Source organism: Maylandia zebra, linkage group LG7 (assembly GCF_041146795.1).
Source record: "Maylandia zebra isolate NMK-2024a linkage group LG7, Mzebra_GT3a, whole genome shotgun sequence".
Classification (NCBI taxonomy): domain Eukaryota; kingdom Metazoa; phylum Chordata; class Actinopteri; order Cichliformes; family Cichlidae; genus Maylandia; species Maylandia zebra.
Window position 1 is genome coordinate 49,686,705 of NC_135173.1, and position 12,160 is coordinate 49,698,864.

Here is a 12,160-nt window from a genome sequence, read left to right on the forward strand (position 1 = left end):
CTTTGCCTGCGTGGTGTAAAGTGCATCCTTAAAAAATCTGAGGAAATTTTGATAGTTGGGATACAGATTTGACTTCTGCGACTGCTTTTATGTGGGTTAAATTAGCTGTGTCACCAGGTTCAGGGACACTTTTTATACCTTCAATGTCAAGAAGCTGAGATTCTCCAACAGGTGAAATGAGGGGTACTGGAATCTCACTATCCTTCCGAGAAGATTCACTTTCATCACCTCCCGTTCTTCCTGGCTCTTCAAGGTCAAAAAGGCTGACCTGAGGTGAGCTTGCTGCTGGGGGCTCCTCCCCTGCCTCTATCGGCATTTCCACCTCAGTTTCATCTGAAACTGCTTCGGGAACGACACCTTTGGTAAGAGGGATCACGCTGTTAGTAATGCGCTGCTCTAATGCAATGTCGGGTGACATGGGATCAACCTCAGGCATTATGGTGGAGGCAGCTGGATACAAAAGTACCACACTTAAAGGATACACTTCATTATTGTCTGATATGGCATCATCAAAATGCTCTGTTACATAACCTGGGTTTTGATGGGTTTTTGGCCTTCGCACTGCTGGTGGTGCTGGGGTTTCAGGAGCACTCACGGACAGAAACCCACAGGGCAACAGGAGGTCCCTGTATAAAGTGCACAGAGGACCATCTCTAGCCTTAGGAGGCACTATATATACGGGAAGGTCACTAGCACATGACACAACCACGTAGACATCTGCCTCCCATTTGTCTGCTAGCTTGTGCTTTCCTCTCAGTCTCACATTTCAAATTAGCACTCGAGCTCCTGGTTCAAAGCTAGACCCAGTAACCCTCTGGTCGAACCTTTTGTTGCGCTCGGCAGATTTCTTAGCATTTCTGCTCAAAAGCTCATAACTCTCTTTCAGGCGGTTTGTCAGGCCTTGCACATATTGTGTATGAGACAGTGGCAGAGCATCAACAGGAAGCCCGAAAGCTAAATCCACAGGGGGTCTTGGTTGTCTCCCGAACACAAGTTCATAAGGTGCAAATCCTGTGACTTCATGCTTTGTGCAGTTGTATGGATGCACAAGAGGCTTACCATAGTCTCTCCAATGAGACATGTCCTTGTTATTTAGAGTGCCCAACATCTGTGGCAGTGTTCAGTTAAAGCGCTCCACAGGGTTACCCCTTGGCTGGTATGGGGTTGTCTGCGACTTCCGGATCCCTGCCATTTCACACAACTCTTTGATGGTATGGGACTCAAAATCGGGGCCCTGACCACTATGGAGTTTCTCAGGGAACCCATAATGTGATATGAAATGTTCCCAAAGACACTCAGCCATGGTACTTGCCTTTTGTTTCAGTGTCGGTATTGCGAGGGCATGCTTAGTAAAATGGTCCGTTATTACTAGTATGTCCTTGGTATTACTTTGATCTGGTTGTATGCTCAGAAAGTCCATGCAGACTAATTCCAATGGCCTGGTGGTCTCTATTGAAACCATTGCGGCTGCTCTCACTGGTGGAGTTTTTCTTTTCACACAACGATCACAAGTATTAATCTTTTCTTCAACCACTGAGGACATTTTAGGCCAATAAAATCTAGCTGTCATTAGATCAAGGGTGCGTTCAATACCAAGATGGCCTATGTTGTCGTGCACACGTTCAAGTACCATGTCTTGCAATTCTCTTGGTAGGACAAGTTGATGATCACTGCCATCACGCCCTGCCTCTTACGAAAGAAGACTTTATTTTTGAGCTCCAGCCGGTTCCATTCTCTCAACAAGAGTCCATACTCAGGGAGCTCTTTTCTCACTTGAGGTGGAGGTGCCTCACCGCTTTGCAACTGAGTGATTATTTCTCTGATGCTTGGGTCTGCAACATCGGTCGGTTTCATTATTGACTATCACAGCCAATGTGCTCACACGCAGGCAATGTGACTAAACAATTCGCTATCAACAGGCCACCAGGCATGGAAGCGGTTGTTGGATGTGCTACCAAGGCCCACTTTTCATTAAAGAAGCTTCCAACAAGGGCTACCCCTTCTAATGCAACAGTTTGTCCAGCAGGAATCGTCTCCGGCTTCTCCCCAGAGAGTTTTACTTCGCCCAGTTTGCCATTTGGTTGTTGTCTGTGCCTAAGCTCCAAGACTTTGAGGACTGCATAGTAGCCATTCTGGATAGGTAGGCCAAATTCATTAATGTGAGCAGCAACATTTGAGTACAACACATCCAGAGTGTTGGTGCCAATAAGGATTTGCTCTTGGGCAAGGGCCAATGTAGGAATCTCAATCTCCTCTCCTACAAACTCTTTGGGAAAAGTGATATCTATTTCCACATAGCCAAAATATGGAACTTCCTGTCCATTAGCTCCTTCAACCTCCAACAAATCATCCAATGATTTAATTTCTTGGTCCTTTAGGTTGCTCTCATAGAAGGACAACAGGATCGTTGTAACTTGAGATTCAGAGTCGAAAAGCCAGTTGACTCTTTTCTCAGCAACACACACTTCAGCAGTGCATTTGCTTCCAACCAAACTCTGTGGCAGCCCACTTGGCTGACCTTCTGGCTGTCTTTTGCCTTTTTGCTTGGAGGTAAAGGGACTAGTGTTAGACTCAACTCCTGTCTGTCCCGCAACAGGAGTTGACAGGAGTTTCTGTCAGTTTAAATGGTGTGTGTCCACAGAGCCATTCTGTGCACCCACACCATTTAAGTCGTGCTGTTTTCTTTGAAATTGCTTCCTTTTTGTTGCTACCAGCCCGGGGTTTGCCTCATTACTGCATCTCGAGGCTACGTGGCCATCCTCTCCACACCGAAAGCAGTACCATGGGCGTGGCCTGGGAGGTGGCTGATGCTCTGGAACAGGCACTGGCAACGGCTGCTGATGAGCAGGATTTGTCTGCACAGTTACCATTGCACTTGGGTTTGCCCTTTTACTTCTGCTTTTCTTTTGGGGGATTAAATGAGCAATTTGAGCCGGTAACTCTGTGATTTGTTTCTTCAGAACATTGGTTTCTGCTGCAGCCTTAGACTCAGAGAAGCACAGGCAGTTTGGAGTTGGGACCAAACATGCTGTTTGGGTGGGGTTGGCTGTTGTCTGGAGGCACCAAGGTGCTTTTTCTTATGTACTGCCTTGTTAGTATGCTTGTCTACCTCAGTACGTAGCAGGAGTAGTAATTCAGCAAAGGAAGGAAGGAGAGTTTTGAACCTTTTGTTCTGGAGCTCTGCTAATAAAGAGTTATCCCAGCAGCCTCTACAAAACTGCTTGGCAAAAGAAGCTGAAATGACTTCCCTGTTAACTTAGCAATGGTTTGCAACTCAGATATCTAACTCTCAGTAACACTGTGGCTAACCGCAGGTGTATATGACCTAGCAAGTAGGGCTGGGAATCGTCACTGATTTCTAGAATCGATTCGATTCCGATTCACAAGGTCCCGAATCGATTCGATCCACGATTCGATTCAATTCGATTCGATTCGATTCGATTTTGAATCAGTCCGAAATATTATTATATGAACCATAATATATAAAATTATGATAATTCACCTTGTATATGTACTGTCAAAAGAACCCTCTAAGCCTTGTGAATGAATTACATAAATTTCAAAATTAAGAACAGATACTAAAGCAGTTAAATAATGTAATTTTTAATTAACATTAGTATATATATTTTTTCATACATACATTTCAAGTGGATCAGGGATCCAGTGCAAATAGAACACATCTTTTGTAAACATCAGTAAAACCTCAGAGAAATAGTTTTGCTGTTAGTGTCTCACACAGCTTTTCTGAAATCCACTATTGTGTTTTGGAGACACACAGTATAACACAGCATGTACAAGTGAACTGACAGAAACTGACCGATCAGAAAATGAAAAACTGCCTTTTAAAATACTTCAAAAAATGAAAACATATTGAACAGTATTGTAAAACCTCTGTGAAACTAATGCAATTTAGCCTTATTTATAACTACCCTCTCACTTCTTTGAGACTGTAAGGTTTTTCTGCAAGAAGAGAAGCTGGTCTACATGTTGTGGAGTCAGGCAGCTCCTTTGTGCGGTAACAATGTCACCAGCAGTTGAAAACACTCGTTCAGAAGGAACACTGGTCCCAGGTATGGAAAGATACTGCTTTGCTTGTAGAGCCAAGAGAGGATACTCCCTTTCATGGTCCCTCCACCAGATCAAAGGATCCTCAGAAAGTGCAACAGGCTCAACGTCCCTGTATCGATTCACTTCTTCCTTTGTCTTCTGAGTTGGTGTTTTCTGTGGTGCTGTGGTTTTTGTTGAGTAGGCTGGCCCAAGGAGAAAAATTAATGCAGAGTCCTTTGACCTCTTAATTGGAGGGGCATAATCCACTTCATCAACACCACCAAGAGAGATGTCAGGGACAGTTTCCTCAGATGTGTCACCATCAGACTGTCGCTGTAGAAAAATGAAAACTTAATTAATAAAGAAATTACTATTTATATTCTAACTCGAGTAGTGCAAAAAAACCAATAATTTTTTGTTTTTGTTTCTGTAACTCACAATAGCTGTGTCCACGTTCTCCAAACCTGCTGCTTCCAACACCAACTGAGAGAATGTGTTGTTACAGGTCTCTTTGGACAAGAATGGCAGGGCCTTAAAGCGAGGATCTAATGCTGATGCAATGTAGAGCTTGTCCTTTAGGGCCACATATCTTGAAAAGAGATTTTGCACATTTAACTCAGTTTATTATGTTGGATATACATGTGCATGGTTACATACACTCATGCAAGATCAGAAACATTAATATACGACTTTGTTTCCATAATTTATATATAAACATCTATAGATAGATAGATATAAAATCAAAAGGCCTATTACTAGACAAGAGGGCTTAACTAACATTTTTATAATATATAGATTTTTTCACTATAATAAGAATTTTCATGTAATACATGCATCCATACAGTTACACTCATTCATGGCATATACACACAATTCATAAACATACCTTGACTTCAAGTTGTCGTATACAGCAGTCTTGAGGTCTTTAATCAGTGAGGAGTCATGAGAGACACTGATCATCTTCTCCAGCAGCTGTGCATGCAGAGGTGCAATGATGGAAAGGGTCGGGGACTTTTCTTCAGACATAACCAGTGTGGCTGCTTTCAGCGGCTTCAAAGCTTTCACTATATCTTCTCCATCAGTTATGTCAGCCTCTGTAAGACTACAGAGATTACTGTCACTTCTCCTCACTTCAGGTGAGAGTAGAGCTGCAGAGATTGCTGGTTGTTGCTCTAGGAAGCGTTCCAGCATCTCCAATGTGCTGTTCCATCTGGTCACCCCATCAGTCACCAGCTTATGGGCAGGTAGATTCAGTATCTTTTGCTTCTCTTTAAGCTTGCGACTTGCAACAGTGCTGCGATGAAAAAAGGATGCTATGCGTCTCACTCGGCCAAGCAGCTGAGCAACAGCTGGAACTTTCAGTCCTGCTTGTGAAGCTAAATTGAGTGTGTGGGCAAAACAACCAATGTGCAACCAGCCCGTTATTTCTACAGCTCGCACCATATTTGCAGCATTGTCAGTTACGATGACTGGATTTTTGTTTGTAAGCTCCCATTCTTCGATTGCTTTGAACATAATTTCAGATAAATTAGCTGCTGTGTGGCTTGCTTCGGTGGTTCTTGTCTGTAAGACATGAGACACGAGTCTCCACTCCTGGTCGATATGGTGTGAGGTGATAGTCAGGTAGTTATCTGTTGCTCTGGATGTCCAGCTGTCACAGGTTATAGCGACTCTCTCTGCTGACTTGAGTGAGGCTGTAACATCGTGTTTCACTTTTTCATACATGTTTGGGATTACCACTTCACTCAAATGTTTGCGTGATGGTAAAACATAGCGTGGTTCTAGCGTATTAATGAGGTTTTGGAAGCCATCATTTTCAACAACGCTGTACGGACGTATATCTTTACATATGAAAGTTGCCACAGACTGGGTTATTTTTTGGGCACGTGGAGAAGTGGATGCCAACTTCATTGCAAATGCCTTTTCGAGTGAGCGTTGCTTGGTGTCGGCCGTTTTTGCTAGCGGGATATCTGGATGATGCCTCGTTAAATGATTTCTGAGATTTGTGGTATTTCCACAGTGCTTTACCTCCATTTTGCACATCTTACATACGGCTTTGCTTTTGTCCGGCTCTTCACTGTCTTCACAGTTCTTAAATCCAAAGTGTTGCCAGACATCTGCCTTTAGGCTCGGTGGCACATTCCCAGGAGTAGCCATGATGGTTCATGCGTCCAGGTCACTTAACTCTCGCGTGACTTCCTCATGTTAACCGCTTGCAAGTTTCATACGCGGCAAACTACATATGTATAAAAAAAAATCGATTTCCGGATTTAATGAATCGATATCGTTTTATTCCAGTTAGAATCGATTTTAATCGATGAATCGATTTTTTAAACCCACCCCTACTAGCAAGTGCACGTACGTGGAAAGTCACATCAGGCCGTGTGGGGCTTTTGTGGTCAAATGGCAACAAGGGAGCAAGTGTTTGCAATGCAGTACCAAAAGTGAACTCAACAATTGCATTGTTATGGAACTCTGAGTTTGATTCATCTATACACAGGACCATGACTGTCTAAATAGCTCTGGATTCATTGTCCACCTCAGTCCAGGTTAACCCTCCAATCATAAAAGAGTTGGGGATTTTTACTAGCTCACATGTCACTACTTCCATGTCACCAATTTAATAAATTACTGGTATGACGATAAAAGATAAGAATTTCACCCAAAATGATAAAAAATGAAAGCAGAACGTCTGCAAGTCTGCCCCTTGCTTGTGGCTGGCTCGCCAATTATCTGTAACACCCCTTTTGATAGTTAGGATACAGATTTGAATGTTTACCTGGGTGCTGGGCCAATAGCTAAGGTTCGACTGCAGAGCAAAGTGAATGACTAATGAAATGCTCAGAAAACTTGGTTTGATGAACTTGTATTCACAAATGAATAATCACCAGTGTTGGACAAGTTACTTTGAAAAAGTAATTAATTATAGTTACTAGTTACTTCTTCAAAAAAGTAACTGAGTACAAGATTCTAAAAGTAATTAATTACTTGAAAAGTAACTATTGCGTTACTTTAAAAAAATGTTTAATCCTCTGGGGTCCAGGGTATAATTGGCCATTTTTAACTACTTTTGATTTGACCTCTATATTTCACCTTTAAAAACTGTTTACTTTGCCTTGTTTGGTATCATTCTTTTTCAGCACAACCTCACGTGTCTGAATTTACAGTTATGTTTTGATATTGATATTGATATTGATATACCTTTATTAGTCCCACAAGGGGAAATTTCATTTTTCATTTTGACATAATGTATTAACACAATTGATCTAAAATCAGACAAAAAACATAGTAGAAAAAGTTATATATGATTCAATATACATGTTTATTGAATCATATTTTATAACTTTAAATGCAAATATAAATTGTCAATTTTAAAATCCTATGCACAAGTTTTGCAAACAACAAAGTTATTTGCACCCATTTACCTTTTACCCTCTTTTTTTAAATAACTATTTACATAACCATCAGGTGTTCTCCATTAAATAAGATGCCACACAAACTATTTGTGCCACTCCAAAAAAATAATTTCTGTCCACTATAAAGGAGAACATCACAGCCTGATACCTGCAGGTGTATCACTCCTCCTGTTTTTTACCTGGAGACAGCAGTCGCCTCATTGTTCTGACACACAACACAAAACTATCCACAACACTACACACTAACTACACACCCCAAATACGCTAAACATCACAAATCTCTCACATCTCAAATTTTGCTCTCTTTCTTTTTCTGCTGTCTTTCTTTCTCTCTCTGTCTCTCGCCGTCACTCCTAAAACTTCCCCCTCTTCCTAAACAATCAAATGTCTTGGTGCCATATCATTTTTGATTGGAGAGTGCTTGCTAGCGCTGTCCTTAGACAGTAAACGTGACGAAAGCATTCAGGAATAAACACCATGTATATATTGTTTATCATGACTCTGGTTTTACGTGGCCTCTCAGCACAATTTAAAAACTGGTATATATCACATTATTGCTTTGTCACCTTGAAGTGGTCATGTGATTAGCTTACCACGACTACTTTATTCTTCCTCAGTCAAACAGCAGCACTCATGCGATTGTTTTGCTCCCTTAGCTTCAGGTGTTGTGGGAAAAAGTGATCGTCGGGGAGAAAGTGATTGTTGCCTGTGGGAGCGCGCGCAGCGGCTTAAAGCTGTAGCGTCCAGATTACTTACAGCTACTTCCATGCAACTGATATAAGATGCGGTAAGCTGAAGACAGCTTCAACTGTCTGTTTGTTAAAAAAATAGTAACGGACCGCGTTTTCTTGTTAGTAAAGGTAACGGCGTTGTAACGATAGAAATAGTAATTAGTTAGATTACTCGTTACTGAAAAAAGTAACACCGTTACTAACGCCGTTAGTAATGGCGTTATTCCCATTACTGATAATCACGTATTTACCGACTGCAAATTAACATCTGAACAAAGCCAGCTTCAGTTCAGTTTCAAATATCCTGAAAAAACCCAGACTCTATCAAGGACATCATTTGTTTTCTATTATCTTGAGTTATTAGAACCTAAAGGGTAATGGTGTTTCTTCTAAAAACATATTCTGTGCCATGAGTGTAGTAATATACAAGCTTTCACAACTTGAAGAGAACGGAAATGTCTCACGGTTTTGCTTAGTTAGGTCTAAGTATAACTCTGAGACATTTTTCTCAGAGTAGACATTTAAGGCTGCTTTTTTAGTGCTGTGAAGCCTCAGCTATTAATTTTTTGTCCTTACCTCACGTTGAGACTTTATTTTGGCCCTGATAAGTTGTTAGTCAGGCTGCCATTCTTCAGCTGCATTAGGTAGTGAGCAAAAGCTTTTTTTTTTTTTTTACTTTGTTGAATGCAGTTGCACTGGTCGTCCAGACAGTTAATGTGAGCGTGTGCAGGAGTCCATTTATCACAAGGCTGAGCAGTGCTTTCCTCTCTCAGGTCCATTAGGTCTTCAGTACTTAGAGAGTGTGGTATTGATGTCCAACAGTCTTTGTTCATCACCTGACTTATTGCTAAATGGATGGCTATTACATTAACCAGAAAGTTCATAATAGCTCCTCCTAACAGCTCTGTGAAGCATGCATTTTATTCATATATTTACAGCTGCCACATTTGTGACCTGTTCCTTTTCTTATTACGCCGCTCTGTTTAGAAAGAGATATCAAAAATAATGAATAGATATCTGTAATCTGTCTGTATCTTTGAAGTTAGCACTTTTTAAGTCTGTGCTGACAGAGAAATCCATCTGTGCAACACTGCTGTGAAACCACGTTTGAAGTTAAAGTCAGAAGAAATTCAGTTAAACCACAAACTGGCAAACTGTCAAGATGCAGCCAATGCAGTAATTTAGATGTGTTACAGAGGAAAGCATGTTACACAGAACAGCGTAATCGCTAAAATTTATTTATATGTCTGTGCTGTAAAATTTGTCAAATGTTGCCTGTTTAGCAGTAGTTATGACAAAATGTCATTGCATTAAGTGTAAATATAGTTATTACACATCACAGATGTTATTGTATCTCTCACATTTTCACCCCTCCTCCTCCGTTTCCTTTTTCTTCTTACTATTCTCTTACTCACCTTTCCTACCTGAGGTTGAAAATATCATTGAGTTTGAGGAAAAGTGAGCAGGAGAATTGATAACTTAGACTTAGGGAAGGGGGAAGGTGGTGGGCTGAGAATCCAAACAATCTTGATCAGTGTCCTTAACAATATTAATCTATGCGTCCACCGTGTTGAAACTACAATTTGCAGAAGATGGACACACTCCTCAATTCACCACAACTCCGCTGTTGGAATTTTGAGGAAGAATTTTAGGGAAGAATGAACATTTAAGACCAGATTTACTGATGTCCGCTGCTGTATTTACTAAAGAGTCACAGTGTCAGTTTTGTTACTGAAAGTTGCGAGCAGGAGTATTTTTGTAGCTGGCTGTGTAACATGTGTATTTTGTAAGAGTTTCCCTTTCAAGAGGAGGATGTTTAAACGAGTCACGCAAATAATTTACAATGCCTGTGGGAGATCGTTTATTGCAAATTGCATGAAATCTAACAGATGTTACTGTAATCACAATGAGTATGCAATCTGCATTTTGTGTGGATGGCTCAAAGCTATGAAGGCAGTGCCAAAACCTTGGCTCCTGTGGCTAAAGACCATTTGTAGAGGTGTTGGTTCAACAGTGCACGACACAAGGATAAAACCTTACAGATGGAATCTTGTTAAAAATTAAGACCATGATTCCATAACTTGTAGAAGAGTCTCATCAACCGTATGAAACCATTAGTGAAGACAATCGAAGTGTGGCCAGCGGGAGTAGATGCTGTACTCCAGGACTGGTTTAAAAACACAGACTGGGCTGGAGCATGTTTGCGTCTCAGGCCACCTGTGGCTCTCACATTCACATCGACTCTTACACATACTCAGTACTGGAATACATCAACACCACAATTGACAATGTTACCACAGAAAAGCAGATTACAATGTACCCAATCAGAAAACATGGATGAACAAGAAAGTATGGCTTCTACTAAAGGCCCCCTTATGCCTTCAGATCAGGTGGTGTTCAGGCCTACAGTACGTCCAGGGCAGATCTGAAGAGGGGCATCAAGATGGCCAAGCACAGCTACAAGCTGAAGGTGGAGGAACCCTTTTCAAGTCTGACCCATGACACGTGGCTGGGCACTCAGGCCATCTCTGACTATAAGGCCAGCAATGCCACACAGACAGCCATGAATGTGTCCTCCCTCAGTGAGCTAAATGAGTTTTACACTCATTTTAACAAGGACAACAATGAAAGTCTGCCAAAACCCTACCCTCTGATGACTCCTATACCCTCACTCTTACCATCATAGATGTCAATAACGCACTGAGCAGTATCAACGCTTGCAAGGCTGCTGGCCCTGATGGCATTCCTGTACGTGTGCTTCGGGCATTTGCTGAACAGCTTGCAGGGGTCTTTACAGACATGTTTAACCTGTCGCTTGTCCAGGCAGTAGTACGAGCATGCTTCAAGACCACCTCCATTGTGCCAGTGCCGAAACACTCATCACCAACGTGCCTGAACAACTATCACCCTGTAGCACTCACACCCATAGTTATGAAATGCTTTGAGCGACTGGCCCTGGTACACCTCAAAGCATCCCCCCCCCCCACCCCCCCACCCCCCCACACACACACGCACGCACTACATCCTCACCAATTTGCCTATCGAAGCAATAGGAGTACAGACAATGCTATATCCACAGAGCTTTACTGTGTACTCACACCTGGACAACAAGAATATTACAGTTACAATAATACAGTTATTCCCTCTAAACTGATCACTAAAAATATGGATCTTGGACTCTTGCAACTTTATCTGTAACTGGATCATGGATTTTTTGACCAATAGACCCCAGCATATTAGGTCAGGCCATAACTGCTTTACCACCATCACACTCAACACCGGCACTCCACAGGGCTGTGTGCTGAGCCCGTTTCTCTACTCCATTTTCACCTGTGACTGCAGCCTAGGTATAGATCAAACTCCATCATCAATTTTCTGGATAACACCACAGTGATTGGTCTCATCAATGACAACAATGAGTCTGACTACAGGGAAGAGGTAAAGCACCTAGCTGTATGGTGCACTGACAATAACCTGCTCCTGAATACCAGCAAAATCAAGGAGCTCATTGTGGAGGCAGAAGAGAGACACCCATGTCCCCATCTACATAAATGGCACGGCTGTTGAACGGACTTCCACCTTCAAGTTCTTGGGGACCCACATCTCTGAAAATCTGTCCTGGTCAACTAACATCTCCAGCCCAGTCAAGAAGGCCCATCAGTGCCTCTTTTTCTTAAGGACACTGAAGAAGAACCACCTGTCTACTGACATACTGGGTAACTTCTACCGCTGTGCAATAGAGAGCATCTTGACCAACTGTGTCACAGCCTGGTATGGGTATTGCTCTGTTGCTGACCGCGAGGCACTGCAGCGGGTGGTGAAAACTGCCCAACGCATCTCAGGGACTCCACTTCCTGCCATTGAGCATGTCCACAAGAAGACATGTGTACGCCGAGCACACATCATTCTCAGGGACTCCTCTCATCCTGCCAATCAACTCTTCCAGCTTGTCCCCTCCAGAAGGGC

General features: G+C 42.2%; 1 protein-coding gene across 1 annotated transcript; it reads right to left on the minus strand.

Moving 5' to 3' along the window:
* Positions 1 to 3,522: 3,522 nt before the first annotated feature.
* Positions 3,523 to 6,368, minus strand: LOC143419522 (E3 SUMO-protein ligase ZBED1-like). The gene is made up of 3 exons (XM_076886575.1): positions 4,934 to 6,368; positions 4,486 to 4,636; positions 3,523 to 4,380 (listed from the first exon to the last, which is right to left on the minus strand). Exons 1-3 carry the CDS (start codon positions 6,202 to 6,204, stop codon positions 3,934 to 3,936), a joined length of 1,869 nt encoding a protein of 622 aa, XP_076742690.1. The 5' UTR covers positions 6,205 to 6,368; the 3' UTR covers positions 3,523 to 3,933.
* Between the last annotated feature and the right edge of the window lie 5,792 nt (positions 6,369 to 12,160).

Coding starts and splice junctions, on each gene's coding strand:
- LOC143419522 (XM_076886575.1), bottom strand. CDS start 6,204: ATGGCTACTCCTGGGAATGTGCCACCGAGCCTAAAGGCAGATGTCTGG. Junction 4,637..4,933: donor TACGACAACTTGAAGTCAAG/GTATGTTTATGA, acceptor TCTCTTTTCAAG/ATATGTGGCCCTAAAGGACA. Junction 4,381..4,485: donor AGAACGTGGACACAGCTATT/GTGAGTTACAGA, acceptor ATTTTTCTACAG/CGACAGTCTGATGGTGACAC.